Here is a 24,077-nt window from a genome sequence, read left to right as displayed (position 1 = left end):
GGAGACTTTTACATGGTGGTATGGCAACATGAACGATGACTTTAGGAAGAAGTGAGGAGACAGGTAAGGTGCTGGGGAGGATGGGCAGCAGGTGGAAAACAGTAGGGAGCACAGACTCTCTGCTGCTCTCAGATCTGTTCTTGTCTCCACCAAAAGGATGTGCTCAGGCTGGCTTATGCTCTTTGATACGTGCACCAGTCTTTCTTGTCTACCCAGTGGCCTTTGCCTCCTTCTTACTTGCTAATAAATATCTGAGTTTGTTAGTGGCAGGAATGTGTGTTGTTCTTGAGATGGTTTGGAGTTGTTCCAAGTCAGTCATTTCCATCACATTCCTCTGTAACTATGGAGGTGAAGTTACAGAGGGACTGTGAGTCAGGACTGCAATGCCAGGAAAGCCTGCTGAGGGTGTCTGGGAACTTCTTTCCTTCACTGATAGAAGGAAAGAAGTCTTAAGGAAAAAGTCTTTACTCTTCCTCACTCCCTTCTTTCTTTTTGAAAGACTTGCTTTATAGCCAGGTGCAAACATTTTACAGTTTAACCAAATGTTTGTGAAGTGTTTTCACGTGTCTCATCTCATTTGATCCTCACAGAAGTCCTAGAGTAGGTGGCTAGGAGACTCCGTAGAATCCTATTTTCTTTTCATTAGTTGGAAAAATGGAGATTTATTGACTAAATTCCCTGTGCTGAACTTTACTTGATGACATTATGGAGAGGCCAAACCATGAGGATACTCCCTACCTCCAGATTTGTTGTTATCGGAGGTAATTAGATGTCTTTATAGATTAAGTCACAGTTAGCTAAGTTTTCTTTACTTGGAACTAAAAGCATATCTGACTTATAAATTCCAAAATAATTTCTTTCTCAAAGGGCATTGAAAATTTTCATATGCTCCAACCCACTGTAGGCTGCACCTGATGATTTCACACATGGAGACATGTCTGAATCCTGAGAAAAGAGATTTTAAGCAATCAAGCTAAAACCCTTACAAGACATGCATATAACTATTTTAGGCCCAAATTAAAGAGATATCAGACAAATCAAGATTAAAAGAGTCACCTGAAAACCCTTTAAAAGCTAATAGAAATCAAGTCATCAAAGAAACATTTCTAGCCCCAGACAGTTTGGTTCAGTGGATAGAGCTTTGGCCTGCAGACTGAAGGGTCCCGGGTTTGATTCTGGTCAAGAGTAGGTACCTTGGTTGCAGGCTCCTCCCCGGCCCGAGCCCTGGTCAGGGCATGTGCAGAAGGCAACCAATCAATGTGTTTCTCTCACATTGATGTTTCTGTCTTTCCCTCTCTTTGACTCTAAAAAAATCAATGGAAAAATATCCTTGGGTGAGGATATTTATCATCAATGACAAGAGAAGAAATAAATGAGGCAAAGCATTCGGAGGATAGAAAGAAATCACTATATCCCTAAGAAATAGTATTATTTTGCCAAAGATTTGTAGCATCATTAACAACAACAACAACAACAACAACAACAACAAAAACACCACACTTAGAATTAAAGCTTCCAAATAAGAAGTATGTAAATTTTCTCCAGACATAAAGTTTATACATAATGTAAATAAATTCATTGGGAGTAATAATGTTCATACAAAAATATAGTCCGTTCACTGAAGAAATAATTTATCAACCTTGTTAACTAATATCCTATGTTACGTAAAGGTAATTGGAAAATGACTGCATAAAAATTCTTTAAAGCCTTGAGTAAAATATGTATATTTCCTGAACAACAATAACAGTTGTTCTGACGTTTATCTCTAGAAAAATAAGAAGTGAATGCAAAAATGAGAGAGCACTATGGTGTAAAAAAGCCAATATTCTGATTCTGACCCTCTTTCTAATTGAGAAAATCTTCTGTTCTGACTGTTTTCATTTGTATTTTTATTTAGTGCTTTCCCATCAGTTGAAATGCCTGGCAAGATGTGGTTCCCAACAAAGGTGTGTGGAATGAATACATAAATACTACTGTATTCGTTTTCTGTGGCTACTGTAACAAATTACTACAAGCTTCATGGCTTAAAATAACAAACTTATTCAATCACATTTCTTAAGTCCACAAGTCCAAAATCAATGTCACTCTGCCACAATCAGGTGTCATCGGGGCCACACTTTTTTTCAGAAACTGTAGGGGAAAATCTCTTCCTTGTTTCTTCCACCTTCTGGGGGCTGTCAACATTCCTAGGTTTGTGGATGCATCACTCCAATCTTTTTTTTTTTTTTTTTTTAAATATATTTTATTGATTTTTTACAGAGAGGAAGGGAGAGGGATAGAGAGCCAGAAACATCGATGAGAGAGAAACATCGATCAGCTGCCTCCTGCACACCCCCTATTGGGGACGTGCCCGCAACCAAGGTACATGCCCCCGACCGGAATCGAACCTGGGACCTTTCAGTCCGCAGGCCGACGCTCTATCCACTGAGCCAAACCGGTTTCGGCATCACTCCAATCTTTAAGACGGTCATCTTCCAATCTCTCTCTGCCTTCCTTTTGTAACAACTCAGGAGATTGTGTTTAGGACCCACTCTGATACCAGATAATTCCATTATAGTATCCCCATCTCAGGATTCTTACTTTTTTTTTTTTAAGTGAGTCAGTTGATTGTGGCTTACTTTTTTAAAAAAATGTTTACCCAAGGGCATGCTTCCCCTGATTTTTAGAGAAAGAGGAAGGAAGAGAGAGAGAAACATCGATTGATTGCCTCTTGCACACACCCCAACCTGGGATCGAACCTGTAACCCAGGCATGTGCCCCAACCAGAAACTGAGCCCTGTACCCTTTGGTGCATGGGACATCACTCCAACCAACTGAGCTGCACCAGCCAGAGCTCAAGATTCTTAATTTAATCTGCAAAGACCTTTTTAAAAAAAACAAAGCAAAGCATGTAAAGTAACATTAAAGTAGATTCCAGACATTAGGATGTGAATGTCTTTGGCAGGGGGACCATTTTTCACCATAAGACAAAAGCATACTAAAAAATGATAAACAAAAAATGGAAGAGATGCCAAGAAAAGAATACACCAACAGAAGAAATGACATTCCTAATACTCCCGTGGAAGACTTTTATCATCATATTACAGTTAACATCTTTATTACCAAAGAAAACAAAAATTAAAGACAACTTTATTTGTTAAGATTAATGTGGTAATAAAGACATTTTCAAATAAAACAGCCAGTGCTAATAAAAGATTGGAAAATTACAGGCCTTTCCTCTGAAAGAAATACTATCACTTAATGTGGAGAATGTATCTATTAGAAATTTTGTGGGAAACATGATCCAAAATCATCATTGCTAGTATAATGCTCTTGGACTCCTTATGGGATAAAAGAACACTGGATGGGTTATTTTCCCCACACCAACATTACATTTGCAGACTGCTGCAGATAGGAGAAGAGAGAAAAGCAATATTGCCAAGAATTTTGATACTACAAAGGCTGAGAGAAAATGTTGAGTGCATTAAGCATTTTAGAAAATTTTATAGCTCAGAATATAGAGCACTGATGAAATTTCTAAATATAATTTTGAAAAGAAAAAAAGATAAATTTGAAATTCTTTAGAACTATGGAAATCTAGACTACTATTTTTCTCCTGCTGTTTCTCTATCCTGCCACTGTCTCCACTGTATTATTGCACATTAGAGAACCTAATAGAGAAGCAATTTAAAATTATAGGAAAATAAATCCTTTCATTTTATTTTCCTTGCTTTTTTGAATATTTCAAAACTTCTACTTACGAGGAGCAAAGCAGAGATTTACATACATGTGTGTCAGAGCATTTACTAACATTTCCTTTAATGTCCACATTTTAGTTTATCTTATAATTTTTTGTCCAGTATATATATATTGAAAAGTAAATATTAGGCTTCTGCTTTCTTCTCCTCCCACAACTACACTAAAATTACAACTAAATTACAGAACAACCATCATTGAGAACCACCTATAACTGAATTCCTATAACTAAGGATATAAAGAAGAAGCCACATGGAGACTAATAAGATGCTTAAGTTAGGAGCAGACAGGTTTCCCATTCACAGTGTGGTGGTTAAGAAACAGGAGGGGTGTCTCGGCTGAGGAGGTTTCCCCTAAGAAGTGAGGGAAACCCACTCCATATTGGGGTCCCCTGCCTGAGGCATCAGTGCTGGGAAGAAAATTCCTGATGACATCTGGTTGTGAAAACTAGCGTGGATTGCATCTGAGTGAGATGGAGGGCTGCTGGATACCTGGGTGCTGCAGGTATTAAAGGGCCTAAGCACAGACTCACTCACTCTGAGCTCCAGTGCTGGGGCCATAGTTTGAAAAGCAGCAGGGACATATGGGAAAGAACTGAATTGACTGTATTTAGAGCAAGAGCTGGAAGGGAAAGGTCAGGGCATCTCTCTCTGGGGACAGAAGAGCCAGCAGGTGCCATTGTTCTTTTGCTGAGCCTTCTCCCAACCCAGCCCATATGGACACCAAATTTGAGCTCTCCATTAACTTGGCTGACACCATTTGCTACACCCTGGTGATTCCCTGAGACCCTGCCCCACTTAACTTGCATGCCCAAACTGAACTACTTCCAGCAGCTTTTCCACTCAAGTGACAGACTTTCCTAAAATCAGTTCAAGCTGCAAACTTTCCTAAAATCTCTCAAAGGTCCCAAAACACCAAACAAGCAAAGGCTGCCCTAAGTGTGCCCCATACTACTTGCAAAGAGGCACGAGACCTTGACACTAGCCCAACACAGGTGGAAACCAACCACAGGTCACTTTGTAGCTCCTACCAGGTGGCTCTGGGGGTCACAGACTGGCTGAACTGGGCTGCACAAGAGACACTCCCAAGAGGCCCCAGAACCAACACACATAGTGGCCAGCTTCAGACCACACCAGAGCACAAGCCAACCAGCTCCACAAACGAAGCACCCAAAGAACAGACTCAGCAGGCACCAGAAGCCCACCGAAGTGAATCCTGCTTTGTAGGGTCAGCCCCTGTAAAAAAGCTCGTCCACTGGAATCAAGGCCATTCCTCCCAGCCAGTCAACCTGAGGGTCAATCCCACCTATTGACATGCCAACAGCAATCAAAGCTCAACTACAACATGAGGGCACACAGAACCCCCACACAAGGGACACTCCTGGAACACCTGGCTCAGGTGACCAGAGAGACTGCACCAATTGACACAACAGGACACCTACTACATAAGGCCACTCTGCCAAGATGAAGAGATGGCAGATCTACCTAATACATAAAAACAATCGCAGGGAGTCCGCCAAATTGAGGAGACAAAGAAACATGTCCCAAATTAAAAAACAGGTCAAAACTCCAGAAAAAGAACTAAATGAAATGAAGCCAAGCAATATTCTACTAGAGGAAGAGTTTAAAACACTGTTATAAAGATACTCAGTGAACTTAGGAGAAGAAAAATGAACACATTGACAATTTTAACAAAGAAATAGAAAACATAAAAATGGAGATGGAAAACAAAAAAGAATCAGTCAAAAATGAAGAATACAATAATGATGATGAATACATTGGAGGGAATCAACAACTGATTCGATGATCAGAACAAAGCAACCGTAGTTAACAGAACATGATTAATATTTCTTATAACTATAGTTAGTTCCCAATATTCTATTTCTGCCCCTAACATTTTCTCTTAGTCATTTTCCATCCACTGCCCCTATCCTGATCCTTGGCTATCCATCTCCACTTAACCTTATTGCATTTGGGGTTGAATCTGATCTGTCTCCCCTACTGCAAACCCGCACTGTTGAATAAAGTCTTCTTTACCATCTTAAGAAGAAGAAGAAGAAGAAGAAGAAGAAGAAGAAGAAGAAGAAGAAGAAGAAGAAGAAGAAAATAATGACAATAATATAAATGTGGACGGGATAAGAGTCTAGCTATTTTAGAATGTGTTCAAACTTAAGTGACCGTTAACTTTATATATATATAGACTGATATAAACATAGCTTGGTATATAGGAAGCACAAGACAATCAAAAACCAAATCTATAAAAGATATCAAAGAAATGAAGAAAAAGGATCCAGACACAATGCTATAGAAAGTCATCAATATGAGAGAAAGGACCAAGAGAATAAGAAAGGAACCGAGAAAAACTACAAAAAAATCATAAAATAATTAATAATAGGCAATAACTACATACTTATCAATAATAAATGGAGTAAATGCTTCAATAAAAAGACATAAAGTGGGCCCTAGCTAGTTTTGCTCAGTGGGTAGAGCGTCAGCCCACAGACTGAAGGGTCCCTGGTTTGATTCCAGTCAAGGGCATGTACTTCTGTTGTAACCTCCATCTCTCACCCTGGGTGGGGCACTTGGGGAGGCAACTGAATGATGTGTCTCTCACACATCAATGTTTCTCTTTCTCTCCCCCTCCCTTGTACTCTGAAAATCAGTGGAAAAATATCCTCAGGTGAGGATTAACAAAGACAAAAAGACATAAGGCAGTTGAATGGGCAAAGAAACAAGACTCGAACATCTGTTGCCTACAAGAGACCCACTTCAGATCAAAAGACACACAGATTGAAAGTAAAGGGTTTGAAAAAGAGATTTCATTCAAATTGAATGGGGAAAAAGAGCTGAGGTAGCAATATTTATATCAAATAAAATAGACTTTAAAACAAAGGCTCCAACAAGAGACAAAGAAGTGCAGTTCAAAATGATAAGGGAATAAATTAAACAAGAGGATATAAATATCATAAACATTCATGCACCCAACCTGGGAGCACCTAAATATATAAAGCAAATTATGATGGCCATAAAGGGAGGGAAGGACAGTAATGGAGTTACAGTTTAGGACTTTGATACCCTATTGATATCAATGGATAGATCATCCAGACAGAAAATCAGAAAGGCAACAAGGGCCTTAAATAACACATTTAGACCACAGGAACTTAATTGATATTTTAGGACATTTCACACCAAAGTAGCAGATATACATTATTTTCAACTGCACATAGAACATTTTCAAGGATAGACCACATGTTAGGCCACAAAACAAGTCTCAATAAATTTAAGAAGATAAATCCTATAAAGCATCTTTTCTGATCACAATCATATGAAACTAGAAATCAATTACAAGAAAACTGAAAAATGCACAAACATGTGGAAGCTAAATGACATACTACTAAACAATGGGTTAGCAACAAGATCAAGAAAGAAATCAAAGGATACCTTGAGACAAATGAAAATAAAACCACAATGATCCAAACTCTATGGGATTCAGCCAGAGCAGTTCTAAGAGTGAAAATCATAACATTACCAGCCTAGCTTAAAAATCTAGAAAAATCTCAAAGAAACAATCTAAACTTACACTTAAATAAATTAGAGTCTAAAAAAGAATACAATAGAAACAATCAATGAGCCCTAGCTGGTTTGGCTCAGTGGATAGAGGGTCGATCTGTAGACTGAATGATTCCAGGTTTGATGCCAGTCAAGGGCACATGCCTGGGTTGCAGTCTCTATCCGCAGTAGGGGGCGTACAGGAGGCAGCTGATCAATGATTCTCTTTCATCATTGATGTTTCTATCTCTGTCCCTCTCCCTTCCTCTGTGAAATCAATAAAAATACATTAAAAAAACACACCACAGAAACAATCAATGAAACCAAGAGCTGGTTCTTTGAGTAAACACAATTGGTAAGCCTATACAGACTCAACAAGAAAAAAAGAGGGAGGGCCCAAATAAAATCATAAATGAAAGAGGAAATGTAACAACTGACACCAAAGAAATGCAAAGGATTATAAGAAAACACTGTAATTATACACCAACAAATTAGACATCCTGGAAAAAATGGATAAATTCTAGAAATATAGATTCTTCCAAGGCTGAGTTAGGAACAGAAATTCAGAACAGACTTATAACTGTTAATGTAAAAAGATTCAAACCTGTAAAGAATTTTTGTGAGTTTATTTGAGTCAAACTGTTAATAATTGCTGGGAAGCAGAATCTCAACGGATTGGAATAATGCTTCAGAGAATGGCGGTTTTTCATCTATTTTTATACACTGCTATCAAAGGAGGAGATGTAAGTGAGTTACATGAAATCAATTGGTGATAGATTAGAGAGGTGGGAGAAAGCAAAGTGAGGAAACCTCTGGGATTGGATAAAGAGTAAAATGATAAGATACATACTTCTTTTACTGAGGTGGGTACAGGATAGTTAACAGCCAACAATTAACATGATAACAATAACAATGAAGGAATTTGTGGTATCTGTCCTGGCAACCAGGGCATTTGGTCGTGCCCTGAGGAGTCCAGAAAAAAGGGAGGTTGTTACCCTGACATTTCAATGATATGTTATTATAGATGAAAAAAGACAGTAAGCTCAGTTAAGGTAAAGGTTGACCTTGTCAGGGAAGATACTAGCCTAGGAGGTGACTACCCACCATAACTGCTTTAGTTAAAGTTTAATTTCAGACTATCCTTTGTGGTTACTTTAGGTCTCTGAGTTTGCAAGACTGCCATGAAGGCCTCCCCTGAGCTTGTCAGGTCAGCATGTGGCCCCTTTTGTCCACATAACTACTAATGAAATGGAACTGGTAACCAAAAATAACCTCCAAAAAACAAAAGTTATGGACCTGATGGCTTCATAGGTAAATTTTACCAAACATTCCAACAATAAATACCTATATTTCTCAAGCTATTCCAAAAAATTGAAGAAGAGGGATGGCTACCAAACTCATTTTATGAGGCTAACATTACTATATACCAAAACCAGAAAAAGACAATAAAAAAAGAAAGAAAGTTATAGGCAATATCAATGATGAACTTTGATGCAAAAATTCTTAACAAAATATTAGTGAAATTCAATAATACACTAAAAAAAGACCTATGCCATGATCAAGTGGGATTTATTCTTGGGATGCAAAGTTGGAACAGTATTTGCAAATCAATTATTGTGATACACAACATTATCAAAATAAAAAAATATAAATCATATTATCATATCAATAGATATAGAAAAAAACACTGACAAATGTTTCTACTAAGTGTAGAAACTACTCAATGGTACATCCTACCTGGGACATTCACAGTATGTGTAATACCATCTGGAGGCTCTGAGAGAATGGAAGGTAGTGAAAGAACTTGTTAACTTTTCTAACCCAGCATTGCTTGTTCTGTAAGTGAAACCGGAAACCAATGGGTCTGTGCTGCCTGTCTCTACTTGAGCCAATTAAGCAGAGACAAGGTTGAATCATATATGAGCATTTATTCCAATACTGCCAGCAGTATGGGAGAGCAGCAGGTCAGCCACAAATATCTGCTCTGCAGCCCCCTGTAAGCCAGCTGCTTATATAGGGTAAAACAAAGATTACATGGGGAAATAAGGATTACAGGTATGGGGAAGTAGGAGAGTGGGGTGGGACTTCATCGTTTGGGCGATAAGGTTGTTAATCTTTCCATGGTAATAGGCAGTTCTTGAATGAGAATGGTTTCAAGGTTGATTCTTAGGTCCAAGGTTGACTCCCAGGTCCAAGGCTGATTCCCAGGTCCTGGGACATACAACTTCCAGCCAAGTTAGAATGTCCTTTCTTTTTTAAATAATATATTTTTATTGATTTCAGAGAGGAAGGGAGAGATAGAAACATCAATAATGAGAGAGAATCATTGATTGGCTGCCTCCTGCACATCCCCTTTTGGAGGTCAAGCCAGCAACGTGGGTATGTGCCCTTGACTGGAATCGAACCCAGGACCCTTCAGTCCGCAGGCTGACACTCTGAGCCAAACCAGCGAGGGCTAGAATGTCCTTTCTTTAAAGAGAACAAGGCAATCATGGTTAATAGAGCATGATTAATATTTCCCATAAGCATAACTAGTCCCCAATATTTTATTTTTGCCCCTAACATAAGTATATCTATTAATATCCATAGATTGCACTTTGGGAAATATTGATCAAGTTTTTCATAGTTACTTACCCTTTAAACATTTCTCCTCTTCAGAGAATGGAGGCAGTGAGTTAGATATATAGACTTTGGATTTAGACAACCTGGGTTCCAACCTTAATTCTGCTATTTATCAGTTTTGTGACCTTAAGCAAATGAGTTAACCGTTTTAAATATCAGTCTTCCCATTTTTAAAATGAGCATCATAATATTACCACTCATATAGAGTTGTTGGAAATATTTAAATAACTTCTTTGAAGTTCTTAGTATAGTACCTGGCATATAGAAAGTTTTCAGAAATTTTATAATTATTATTGTATTGCTGCTAATAGAGAAGGCTCAGGTGCCTACATTTTAACAAGGGGGTCATTCTTGTGATTTCTCCCCTTGACCTTATCATTCAGAAGCAATAATGAATCTCCCAACAGGCCTCCTTTCCCATCAGAATCTGTTCCAAATGTGATCTACCACATCAAAATCTAAAGAAAATATCCCTTGCAGGCAAAGTGCAGAGATAAATTTATCTAATCCAGTTCAAGTATCTAACCTAACAAGATTATCTAACAAGTTTACCTTCCTTATAGTTCTGATTTTCCAATCCTTTCCCCTTCTGTCTCTAGGGCTTTTCAGGTCCAGTACTGCTTTGGCTAATTTCTTCATGTTTCACCTTCTCTTTCATCCAGCATCCACTGTGCTCCTTTAGGGTTACCTAGCTCTGCTTTACTAACTCCCCCGTTCAACAAATACTCACTGAATACCTAAGTGGTCCTTGAATTTATGCATCACTCTGAGCATCCGATTCCAGGACATGACTTTGGCAAAAGGCAGGATCTGAATGTTTACATAACATGAGTAGAAGAATGAAAAGAAAACACTTAGCTTCTTTGGCAAGCTACCTGATAAAACAGCTGAAATTCAAGAAGCTCTTTGGTGAAGAGAGAGTCTGTGAGCACAGCAGGAAGAAGGCAGAGACGCAGTGACAAAGGTTGAGTTTTTCTATGGCAAGCACACCCCTTTCCCAAATGTTCTCCAGAAAGCTGCTGACAGAGCTTTGGCAAAGGACCATCCTCCCGTTGGCTGATAAGCTAAGCCCTGTTTTATATTTAACTCCCTCCAGCGCCCGAGGGGTGGGGTGGGGATGCACTGTTTATAAGGGAGCGGGGGACAATTTTCTCTCGTCAGTCCTCTCCCTCCCGCTCAGCTCCTCTTCCACCTCACCCCCTCCTCGGCATTCATCCTTGAGTGGCCGGGGGGGAAACGTGCAGGGAGAGAAGCCAGAGAGAGAGAGGTGTGGGGGAAGTGAAAACAGGCTGCCCAAACCAGGGCATTCCTTCCCATTTAAAAAAGGAAGTCTGCCGACGTTCGTCAGTTAATTTTAACATCCTTTCCAGAGCAGCATTTGACTTTGGAAACAACAATGAACTTTGCGGAGGGAGACGACTCCAAGAGATACTGCATTAGAGGGAAACATGTGGCCATCATCTGCGCGGTGGTTGTGGGTGTAGGGCTGATAGTAGGACTTGCTGTTGGCTTGACCAGATCGTGTGACCCCGCTGAAAACGCCTCCACCCACGGTCCTCCCACCGCGAGCCCCCCCCAGGACCAGGGGGTCTGCCCCGCTAGTGACGATGAAAGTGGAGGCTGGAAGAATTTCAGGCTGCCCGACTCCATCAGCCCGGTGCACTACGATCTGGAGGTGAAGCCGGTGCTGGAGGAGGACACGTACACGGGCACCGTGACCATCTCCATCAACGTGAGCGCGCCCACGCGGCACCTGTGGCTGCACCTCCGCGAGACCAAGATCAGCCGGCTCCCGGTGCTGACGCGGCCCTCGGGGGCGCCGGTGCGGGTGCAGCGCTGCTTCGAGTACAAAAAGCAGGAGTACGTGGTGGTGGAGGCCGAGGAAGAGCTCCCCGCGACCGGCGGCCAGGGTCCCTACCTCCTGACCCTGGAGTTCGCCGGCCAGCTGAACGGCTCGCTCGTGGGCTTTTATAGGACGACGTACGTGGAGAACGGACAGACCAAGTAAATACTGATTTTTTTGCTCTATTTCCCCTAAACGCACACGCTTGCTTTCCGTTTCTTTTTCTTTCTTTTTCGCTTTCCACCTTTTAACTAGTTTGTTGGTCTCATATGTATCCTTGACGTCAATGCTGCCTGTGTTTCTGGGAAGCAAAAAGTCTTGCCCTGGTGTATGTTCATAATCATAACATTTGAAAGTTTTGAGTGAACTGCACAGAGTGTAAAAAAGAAAAATCAGTGTAAGTCTTTTGTTCCTTTGGAAAAAAATCATTATATGCTAAACCGTATCCTTTTTATTTTTATTTATTTTTGTTAAACCTCGCTGGAGGATTCCCCCCCCCCCCATTGATTTTAGAGAAAGTGGAAGGGAGGGGGGGAAGAAGAGAGAGAAGCATCGATGTGAGAGCTGCCACATTAATAAATTGCCTCCTGAACGTGCCCCATTCTGGGAGGGGAATCCAAAACCCAGGTACCTGCTCTTGACCTGAATCGAACCCATTGGCCCTTGTTCTCCGGCCGACGCTCTAATCACTGAGCCACGCCGGCCAGGGCCGTATCCTTTATATTTAATATAAACTAACTCAGATTTTTTAAATACATGTACTTGGCAAATTTCACTGGTGATATTCTTGGGCCCCATGGCGATGATTTTAAACTGAACCTTTAAAATGCTATTACACTCAATTTAAGTGAAAGTCTGTGCATGTCCATTATAATTTTGACTATTTTACTAGAGAAAAGACATGGAGAGAGTATGTAAAATTCATGGAATTGTCTTTGTGACTCCATCTAGGAATGAAGACAGGACTGTGTCCTTTATCTCATTTAGCCAGAATCATTTACAGATAAGCTTTCAATAAATACTGAGTCCACACATCAGTGGCAGCATATAGATAAATCTTTGGACTTATTGCCCATAATGCAGTATTCATGGTAATGCCTTATAAACTTTTTGCAACATTAAAGATATATAATTAAGGACATAAAAACATTTTCTTCACCACAGTCTTCCAAGTGTGTGTGTGTGTATGTACACAATTTCATTTCCTGAGTCCAACAAAGATGTTACTTTTAAAAAAAATATATATTTTATTGATGTTTTACAGAGAGGAAGGGAGAGGGATAGAGAGTTAGAAACATCAATGAGAGAGAAACATCGATCAGCTGCTTCCTGCACACCCCCTACTGGGGTTGTGCCCACAACCAAGGTACATGCCCTTGACTGGAATTGAACCTGGGACCCTTCAGTCAGCAGGCTGACGCTCTATCCATTGAGCCAAACCGGTCAGGGCCAAAGATGTTACTTGCCTTGACAATCAGTCAGAGGCTGCCACTAGAGTTGTATTAAAGGTATAAACTCAATGATCTTAAAAAACCTTCACACTGTGGGTGTGGCCCTTGTATCAAGGAGGAAGGCTACACCTGAAGTGTCACTGAACTTGAAACTGCTTTGACTTTTGCTTACTTAGATTCTGAACAGGTAAATGATTTAAGAAACCCTAGTATCACAGTTCAGAAATGTGAATCTGGAGCCAGCTCACTGTACACCCCTTTCCCATGTTGTTTTAAGCATCTTATAGAGCAAAGCAAACATTTTGCCCCAAATTCTTCCTGTTTGTCAGAGAGACCCAAGTACTAAAATAAAAAATTTAAATATCCCTATCTTACTGGGTAGTATACTGCTACATTGAGTAGAAATGCCAGTGTGAAGGGATCATGCTCCTATAGATGATGTATCTTAATATCAATAGTAACCAAATAAACTTCTTTATAGTTCACATTTTTCTGTTTATAAAAATTACAAATGTTGAATGCATAGAAAATTATTAAAAAGGAAAAGCAAAAGAACCAATAGACACTTTCACCATTCAGTGGTAACCCCATTAACATGTTAATGTAATTCTAATATTTTTCTAGGCTAACAAAATGGCAATCCATCTATATACCTTTTTAACTTAACATATTATAAGCATTTCCCATTCATTCTTAAATATTTTTAAGAGTCAGATTTTTAAAATTGTATAATATTCCCCTGCACGAATGCACTATTTTTTAAAACCAATTCCCTGATGGACATTTGAGTTGTTTCCAGAATTTTATTACTATAAAAAAGTCAGAAAAGAACATAGGTTAAGTACACATTGCCACAGAAAACTTGGAAGACAGCGAACATTTTATAGGAAAATATAAACCATTTATAAGTCCATCACTCAAGTATAGTCATTGTTAATATTTAGGCAAATATTCTTTTAGCATTTTTTTCTGGACACATAAACATGGCATTATTATGTTGTGCAACATGCTTTTAGCTTTTTATCAACACTTTAACATGTCATTTGCTATTCTTCCGTATGATTTAATGGATACATGGTAGTTCATTGTATGAATATAATTTATTCAATTGTTCCATTAAACCTGAGCATTTAAGTTGCTCCTATGTTTTACCTATAAACACCTATAAAAATGTAATGAACATCTCTATAATAATGTATAACATTTTCTAAGATTTCTTTAGGAAAATGGTCCAAACTACATATGTATAAATGCATGCACATGTGTATATATACACATTTATGTATATACTAGAGGCTCGATGCATGAAGATTTGTGCAAGAATGGGCCTTCCTTCCCCTGGCTGCCGGCACCACTTCACTCTGGCTAGAGCCACCTTTCTGCTCTAGCCCAGAGCCGCCTTTCCATCTTCCCACACTGCCCAGAGGCCCGGAGCGGCTGGGGTGGTGCAGAATGCCTGAGTTGTCGCCATGGCGACGATGCAAGAGTCCCGCCCCACCCCCAGCCACTCGGCGCCTGTGTATGCAAATTAACCTACCATCTTTGTTGGGTTAATTTGCATACTCATTCCTGATTGGCTGGTGAGTGTTATGAAGGTACGGTCAATTAGCATGTTACTCTTTTATTAGTGTAGATATGACACACATATATATGACATGTGCATGCACATGTGTATGTATGTGTCTCCAAACCAAATTTCAAAAAGTATGTCCCAAATTACATTTCCACCAACAATGCATCAAAGTACCTACTTTTCTGAGCCACACTAACAGTAACATAATTTTCTAAAGTGTTTGCGCTTTGGTGGTGGAAAAGGCATACTATTCTGAAGAATATCCGCCTTCAAGAGATTCTAAAAATTCATTAGTGTAAAGTGAGTCAAGCTTTAAAATTACTATTTCTCACACTTTAAAACTGCTTCTGAGGTTGTGAAAATAAATAGGAATTTCATCCAAGTAAAGCCATCAAAATATTTCATTAAAATTCTATATACTAATGGAAGGCCAAAAAATATGAAACAAGGTTCCATTAATAAATTTATGTTACATACTTCATAAGTTTAAAAAACACACACTGTGGATAGAGAGTCACCCTGCAGACTGAGGGGTCCCAGGTTCAATTCTGATCAGGGGCACATGCCTGGGTTGCGGGCTTAATCCCCAGTAGGGGGGCGTGCGGGAGGTAGCTGATCAATGATTCTCTCTCATCATTGGTGTTTCTCTCCCTCTCTGAAATCAATATAAATATATTTTTTTAAAAACCCCACAATATATACTAAAATGTATATTACTTACTCTGATTCTTTGGATTATGTTACCTCACCAGTTAATTTTACCATAAAATATATATGTGAGAGCTGACATTTGGAAACTCAGCTGTCCTAATTGTTGGGCAGCAAATACTGTGCGACAGCAAGATTGGTGAGGAAGGCCTGTGCTGCTCGGTTCTCAGGGAAGATTGGTCTTCCCGAGTTTGTTTTCATTGGTAGCTTTTGAGGCTCTCATATTACACAGGATGCAGCCAGTTGTGCACTGCATACACGCTTTGGAATAGCCCTGGCACATACTCAATAACTTCATTTAGGCTCAATGGAATACTTTTGGTTTGGCTTGTTAGGAAATATCTCAGACATATGAGAAAAAAATGCATTTCTTTCAAGCCTTTGGACAGTGCAGGCCTCTAGGGTTTCCCATGTCTGTCCATATAAAGATGGCAAGAGTGATTCACTGGAGCAACACCATGCTTTCACATTATAGAGTGAGCTTTGTAATATTGGAAGTTAATGAAATTTAAAGTACCACTGTAGTAATACACTTGATGCAATTAAAATCATATTCTCTGACTTTTTAGCCTTAACGTAAAATTTAACTCCAGGATTGAGTATTAGCAGTTTGGGAGATGATAGTTGCAGCCATGATGCAAACTAAACATGAATGAACTCAGTAGTTTCTTTCCCTCAAAATGCTAAGGTAAAGGAGAGTTGTAGAAGACGGGCGAGCCAGCTGAGAATTCCCTATGTCAAGCTGTCACCTTGCTGGGAACAGACTTATAGTGAGGCTTAGGAGGAGAAAGTGTGGAAAATTTAAAAGTCTCTTTTCCTACTACTCCCTTAAGGTCTGAGAAAAAGCACTTAAAAGGATTGAAACTTTTGAAATGTTTCCCTGCCCACACCACCCAAACCCCCACACTCTTTTCAGTTGTTTTTTTCCCAGACAGAGTCCCCTCTACTCAAATCTTCAGAGTGTATAACAATATTTTTTTCTCTCCCAAATTGAGCATTTCTTTCTCGGCATTTAAACTAATCTTACACAGCATTTCCCCAAGTGTGTTGCACAGAGCTCTAGCTGCATGGGATAGCAATAGATTTTGCCAGGACAAAAGTAGGGAAGGGATACTGTGGCCAAATTAGTTTGGGCAATAATATTAAATACAATAGGATTTCTTGTGTGATCTGACAGTGTCCATTATGAATTTCCAGAGACTGCCATAGTTGTAGTTTCCCTACCATATGTGACTGTGGACTCTTTGTGGGTCTCTGAGAGTAAGCCAAGTCTCTCTTGTTCACTGTCTGGCATACACTGAACACTCAAATATTACTGAATGCATATATGGCTTTTCCACTCGTAATGTCCTCTGGCACAAGCTGGGCCAGGCCGCATGGCTACGGCACCTTTCCCATGAAGGAGTCCAGCTTCCACCAACGACATCTCTACCTTCCAAATCAGGGGGGAAAACTTTCCTTGTTTCTTTTCTGCCCATCTTATTGAAGGGAAGTGGAATTGGAATATATTTTCTTTTTAAATTTAGGAACACAGTCTTTATACTTTAAGGATTGAGATGATTGGAATTGATAGAAATTACAAGAATTTAAAGGAGGACAGATGGTTTCTAGCTTGATTTTTCTGGATCATCTTCATAACATTGGTAGGATTGACACTGACTTTAATATTATGGTGAGATTTTAATAGGCAAACTGAGAAGGTAAAAGCAAGTAGAAAGGAAAGGCACCAAGTCAGAAGAGCAGAGTGGGGAAAAAATTAGTTAGTGGGAGAGGTTTATAGGAAGAAGTTAGCTAGAGGTAACTCTGGGAAACCCACGAGAAAGAAAAGGAAGGATAGCTGATGAAAGGCATTATGAAGGAAAAATTAGCTGGTGACCATTTAGAAGTGGATGGTGAAGGAAAGAGCCAAATCCATACATGGGTATACGGGAGACGGTGCAATGACCCAGGAAAGAGATGAAGGTCAGGTAGGACAGTGGCTTCAAGACAGACAGAAGATGACACAATAGAGAAGGCAGTTTGGAGGGAAGGAATTAGGATTTGCAAACTGACTATGCAGAGGGTTAAGGTAAACTTATGGGCCTAGGATGCCCCAGATAGCTGATCTAAGTAAGAGCCACACTTCAATTGGAAATAGAAGAGAAGAACCAGATTGAGAAGGGAAGGTCTTAAGTTCAGTGTCAGATGTGTTGAATGCCTGTCAGACATCTAGGAAGACATGTCTACGAGGCACTTGGATAAATACGTCTGCAGCACAAGGTGAAGGCTTGTGATAAAGATTTAGGAGTTAGGTGGAAATGTGGTAAAAAAAGGAAATCAGTGGGATGGTCTTAGGTCAGTGTGTGTGGTATATTCCCACATGCATGGATGTGTGTGTCAGTTTATTCATTATATTCTTAGATTGATATGTCGAGCTATCAGCATATCCATTATCAATAAAGAATTGATTTTTTTTGACTTGTTTACTTGTTGCAGAAAGCTTAGTAATTTATTTTAGGAGCAAGGAAACAAAAAAGATTTCACTTGACCTTGCATGTCTTCTACATAGGGAAAGATAATTGGAAGATAAAGGTAAATAATTAATGTTTTCATTCAAACCACCAAAAGCATGCTGGAATCTGAGTAAGCGGGATGGGCTGTCTTGCACTAATCAACTTCCCTTCTTACATACGGAACACTCGCTTTGGTCTGCACTGACACGTAGCAACTGTGGCTGCCCCATTTGTGTCAGAAGCCTTTTGTTTAAGGTTTTTACCTAGACCTTGCTATTTATTTTGCTGGATTAAGTTATCAAATTGCTGAATATAGCCTGAGAGTCTTCATTGGAAATAGTCTGCCAGATGATTTATGGGATAGTAGTGGGTTTTGTGTGTTTTTTAAGTTGATTCAAAGTGCATTGCATCATCACCTCCTCTTCTCTCCAGCTTTCTCTAAAGTCACCTTGATGTGATTTACTCAGAGAAGTCAGAGGGGTATTCTGCTCTTTTATAAATTAATAAGCTACATAGAATTATATTTTTAATGTGCTGGGCCTGGAAAGGGTATTATTAACATAGCACAGCAAGGCCCCCAGGGAAAAGTGGTTTACCTCAGCGCCTTTGCCTGGCGTGGTAATTATTCAGAACAGACCCAGCAGTCACTTTTGAACATACTGTGCTATTAGCCAGGCTTTCCGCATTAATTTGCAACACAATTCAGCCGATTTTAAAAAGAAAAAGTTAATCACTGAATAAAACCTCCCCAAAGAAGTTGTGATCTAAAATTGTTTTGTACTGCTCTCTCATATACCTCCTTTTCAAATTTGCATATATATACAAAATTTTAGTAACTTTGGAAGGAATTTAACATATGTTTCAGAGAGGAAGGGAGAGGAAGAGAGAGATAGAAACATCAGTGTTGAGAGAGAATCATTGATTGGCTGCCTCCTGCACGGCCAACAACCCAGGCATATATATGCCCTGACTGGGAATCGAACCGTGACCTACTGGTTCATAGGTTAACAGCGAGCCATGCCAGCCAGGTGAATTTAGCATATTTAAATAGGAGCTTTTGAGTCATACAGGAGTTCATGAGAAAAATGTTATTTTTAAAAATTGTTTTATCACCTATAGTATTTACATACAAATGTTAAAAATTAATTTTGTTCCTGTACAGATACTTGTGTCTGAATGAATTTTGAAGTCTATTGGTTGTGGAAGGTGCTACATCATAAAGCATAGTCAGGCTCACCTAAGCCTGGACCTACCATGGCACCCTGGTTGGGACTGTGCTTCCTGATCTCGGGTTGGTTTACAGGCCTTGACTTTGGAGCACTCTGTGCAAAGCTGTTTTGGGGGCCTAGGCATCTGGTGTGGTCACAGGATGGAAGGATCTTAACCAATCAAGTAGAGCCTACATGGTCGGAATACTGGATTCACAGTGTTGTCAATCCTAGAATGTCCCTTTTTTGTAAGATACGTGAATGAAGTGTTGGTGTCTCCACCAAGAAATGACAAATACATTTAGGACTTTTTTTTTTTTTTTTTGGTTGAGTAAAATTGCATATGCTATGTGAGAAAGAAAGTGAGAGAGAGAAGAAAAAAAAAAAAGAAAGAAGGAAAGAAAGAAAAGAATAGCTAGCGTTCCAGAATTTAAGAAAGTAGAATGAGGTATATCCAATCCCATTATGTAAATTTCAAGGGAGTTTCAAATATATTACTACACATGACCTAGCCCTTCTCTCTCCCAGCCCTATGAAGCGGCCTGATGTGCTTTGGTAACCAGCTTTCATAGATGAGGGCACTGAGAATGGTAGGTTTTGTAATTTGTGCAAGTACACATAAGGGGCTAAAGATTAATTAGAATCTAGGATGTTTTACTCTTAGAAGAGAATTTCCCCCATAAAATCATATTGGTTCTACAATTTAGAAATAACAGTGAACATTCTGTAATTCTTCTTGTTAATTCGTGTCACTTGACCTACACCAATGTACGTCCAGTTTATTGTAGCTGCATGGGTTTGCAGTGATTAACATTCACTGATAGGACCAGCAAATACACCACACAGAGACATTTCCTACACTGCTATGTTCCATTTTTAAAGTACAGGACCTCTGAATTTTCAAGCACAACCTCTTTTAAAGATAGATGGGGAAAGGATTGAAAATGATTGACTCTCTTGGGTGCTGGGGCATAGAGCAGAGACTGGTAAAGTGTTTGAAAACCTACCCCACGGCTATTACTTAGGAACATGTAATTCAACTCCCTCCTCACCCTTACCTTCCATACACAGAGGCGCGCACACACACACACACACACACACACACACACACACACACTTATATTCCCAAAGTAGTTAGCTGGCTTATTTCTGAGGTGAGACTAAGCTGCAACATCCTTGCAGAGTGACTTTTCCGTTTCCTCTGCCTCTGGAAGAAATCAGAAGCCAGAAGAATCCAGAAGAAAGGGGCAGCTGACAAAACATAGGATTGGAGCTTGGTGCAGCTTACTAGAAAACCTCAGTACCCCAGCAAGGTGTACAGGTTTCTTTAATCCTGATGTATTTGCCATTCACTGCAATCTGCACAGTGCTGGAAATTTCAATGCACTAGTTAAATTATGATCACGGAAACTCATCAGTAATTACTTATCTCTTGGCTGAGACTTTTTTGAGTAACTTTTTATTTTGAAATAATTTCAAACTTACAGAAAAGTTACATGAATAGTACAATGAACTCCTAGAAACATTTTACCCAGACTCACCAATGGTTTACATTTTGTCTTATTTCCTCTCTCTCCCTTCCCCCTTCAATGTCTCCCTCAAGTATATTGAAACACTGTTTCCCTTTACTTCAGCATTCAGTATATATTTCTTAAGTACATGAACAGTCTCCAACAACCACAATGCAGTTATCAAAACCAATATATTATATCAATTATGTTGATATAATATAATTACCTAATCCACAGTCATAATCAAATTCATCAGTTAACCACAAAATGTCCTTTTGAGCTATTTTTTCACAGTCCAGATCCATTATTGTTTTTAGTGTCATGTCTCTTTAGACTCCTTTAAACTAAACAGTCCCTGGTCTTTCTTTGTCTTTCACAACCTGATATATAATATACTAGAGGCCCGGTGCACGAAATTCGTGCATGGAGGGTGTGTCCCTCAGCCCAGCCTGCACCCTCTCCAATCTGTGACCCCTCGAGGGATGTCCGACTGCCCATTTAGGCCCGATCCTGGTGGGCCTAAATGGGCAGTCGGACATCCCTCTCACAATCCAGGACTGCTGGCTCCCAACTGCTTGCCTGCCTGCCTTCTTGATTGCCCCTAACCGCTTCTGCCTGCCAGCCTGATCACCCCCTAACCCCTCCCCTGCCAGCCTGATTGATGCCCCTAACCACTCCCCTGCCAGCCTGATTGATGCCTAACTGCTACCCTGCCAGCCTGTTTTCCCTTAACTGCCCTCCCCTGCAGGCCTGGTCACCCCTAATTGCCCTCACCTGCAGGCCTGGTCACCCCTAACTGCCCTCCCCTGCAGACCTTGTCCCCCCCAACTGCTCTCCCCTGCAGGCCTGAGTCCCCCCCAACTGCCCTCCCCTGCAGGCCTGGTCACCCCTAACTGCCCTCCCCTGCAGGCCTGAGTCCCCCCCAACTGCCCTCCCCTGCAGGCCTGGTCACCCCTAACTGCCCTCCCCTGCAGGCCTGGTCCCTCCCCAACTGCTCTCCCCTGCAGGCCTGGTCCCTCCCCAACTGCTCTCCCCTGCAGGCCTGGGTCCCTCCCAACTGTCTTTCCCTGCAGGCCTGGTCGCCCCCAACTTCCCTCCTCTGCTAGCTTGGTCACCCCTAACTGCCTTCCCCTGCAGGCTTGATTGCCCCCAACTGCCCTCCCTTGCAGGCCTGGTCCCTCCCAACTGCCCTCCCTTGCTGGCCATCTTGTGGTGGCCATCTTGTGTCCACATGGAGGCAGGATCTTTGACCACATGGGGGCAGCCATCTTGTGTGTTGGAGTGATGATCAATCTGCATATTACTCTTTTATTAGATAAGATAGAGGCCTGGTACACGGGTGGGGGCCAGCTGGTTTGCCCTGAAGGGTGTCCAGGATCAGGGTGGGGGTTCCCTTGGGGTGTGGGGCGGCATGGGCAAGGGGCCTGTGGTGGTTTGCAGGCTGGCCATGCCCCGTGGCAACCCAAGCGGAGGCCCTGGTATCTGGGGTTTATTTATCTTCTACAATTGAAACTTTGTAGCCTGGAGCGGAGCCAAGCCTTCTGCTTGCTCCATGGCGGCAGCCATTTCTGTTGGGATTTATGTATCTTCTATCATTTAAACTTTGTAGCCTTAAGCGAGGCCTGGGCTGGCCAGGGTGTGTGGAAAGCTTGGCTTCCTCCATCGCCGGGGGCAACCCTAGCCTCCTGCTCTCTCCAGCTCTGTGGCTGCCGCCATTTCTGTTTGAATTTATGTATCTTCTATCATTGAAACTTTGTAGTATTGAGTGGAGGCCTAGGCCAGCAAGGGCAGGCGGAAAGCTTGGCTTCCTCCATTGCCAGGGAAACCCAAACCTCCCTCCTGCTCTCTGTGGCTGTAGCCATCTTGGTTGGGTTTATTTGCATATTCGCTCCTGATTGGCTGGTGGGCGTGACTTGTGGGCGTGGCTTGTGGGTGTAGCGGGGTGATGATTAATTTGCATATTACTCTTTTATTAGATAGGATAATAGTATATATATATATATATATATATATATATATATATATATATTTATACTAGAGGGCCAGTGCACGAATATGTGCATGGGTGGGGTCCCTCTGGGTGGCCTGCAGGGATCGGGCTGAAACCCGCAGTCCAATGCTGCTTGCAGCTTCTAGCTGCCACTCGCACTCATCCTGGCCCCACTGTGCCTGCTGTGGGCTCACGCCCAATCAGTCCCGATAGGGAGAGGCTCGTGCTGCCGCAGCAGCGCTTGCCAGCCATGAGCCCTGCGTCTGACGCCCTCCCAAGGGGAGTTGCCTATGGGATCAGGCTGAAACCAGCTCTCTGACATCCCCCAAGGGGTTGCGGATTGCAAGAGGGTGCAGGCCAAGCTGAGGGAACCCACTGGTGCACAACTGGGCCAGGGAGGGACCTCGGGAGGGCTCCAGGTCGTGTCTGGCCCATCTCGCTCAGTCCTGTTTGGCCAGACCCCAGCAGCAAGCTAACCTACGGTGGGAGCATCTGCCCCTTGGTGGTCAGTGCACATCATAGTGAGTGGTTGAGCAGCTTTAGCATATCATTAGCATATTATGCTTTGCTTGGTTGTTTGGTTGTTCTGCCCTTCAGTCTATTTGTATATTACCCTTTTATTATATAGGGTATTTATATTTATTTTTGGTTAATTCTCACCTGAGGATATTTTTCCATTGATTTTTAGAGAGGGTGGAAGGGATGGGGAGAGATAGAGGGAAACATTGATGTGAGAGAGACACATAGATTGGTTGCCTTCTGCAGGTGCCCTGACAGGGGACTGGGCAGTGCATAGAGCCTAAAACCTAGGTACATGCTCTTGACCAGAATCAAACCCATGACTCTTCAGTCTGCGGCCCAACACTCTATCCACTGAGCCAAACTGGCTAGGGCTATTCATTCATTTTTATCAGACTAAGGATTCATGGATTTTTATTTCATTTAATGAGTTATAATTCCATCGTTTATTTTGATGTTCCAATTCTCCCAGATTTGGCTAGTGGTAGTCCCCTCAAGCAGATTCCTGTGTCTTTGTTATGTGTTCCCATGATTCTTTGAGAACTTACTTATTTTTTGGCACACTGAGATGCTCCAGGATTATCTTGGACTTTTCCTGACCCCGCACTGGAATCAGCCATTTCTCTAAGGAGTCCTGGTTCCTTTGAGTGGAGAGTGATATTTAAAAATGATCATCTGGCAACTACCATATTCCTCCTTGTATAAGACGCTATTTTTTTCTAAAATCATTAGACTGATAATCGAGGGGCATCTTATATACAGAAGTCAGCGAAAGAGGGAGCCGAGCAGGTGCATAGCTGCCCGTACCTTGTCAAACAGGCTTCCTCCAATCATGAGCCTTATTGTTACTGATGTCAGCTGATGTTATAATTGGAGG

General features: G+C 41.2%; 1 protein-coding gene across 1 annotated transcript in view; it reads left to right on the top strand.

The window, feature by feature from the left end:
- The first annotated feature begins 11,013 nt into the window (after window positions 1-11,013).
- Window positions 11,014-24,077, top strand: part of ENPEP (glutamyl aminopeptidase) — an 86,400-nt gene continuing 73,336 nt past the window's right edge. Inside the window, exon 1 of the mRNA XM_080658401.1 lies at window positions 11,014-11,909. Coding sequence (XP_080514527.1) covers window positions 11,302-11,909 — 608 coding nt within the window. The 5' untranslated portion in view covers window positions 11,014-11,301. The remainder of the gene's footprint in view (window positions 11,910-24,077) is intronic.

This window comes from Plecotus auritus, assembly GCF_963455305.1.
Source record: "Plecotus auritus genome assembly, chromosome: 1".
NCBI lineage: Eukaryota > Metazoa > Chordata > Mammalia > Chiroptera > Vespertilionidae > Plecotus > Plecotus auritus.
The sequence above is the reverse complement of the archived record's forward strand: the minus strand, read 5'-3'. Positions and strand labels throughout refer to the sequence as shown.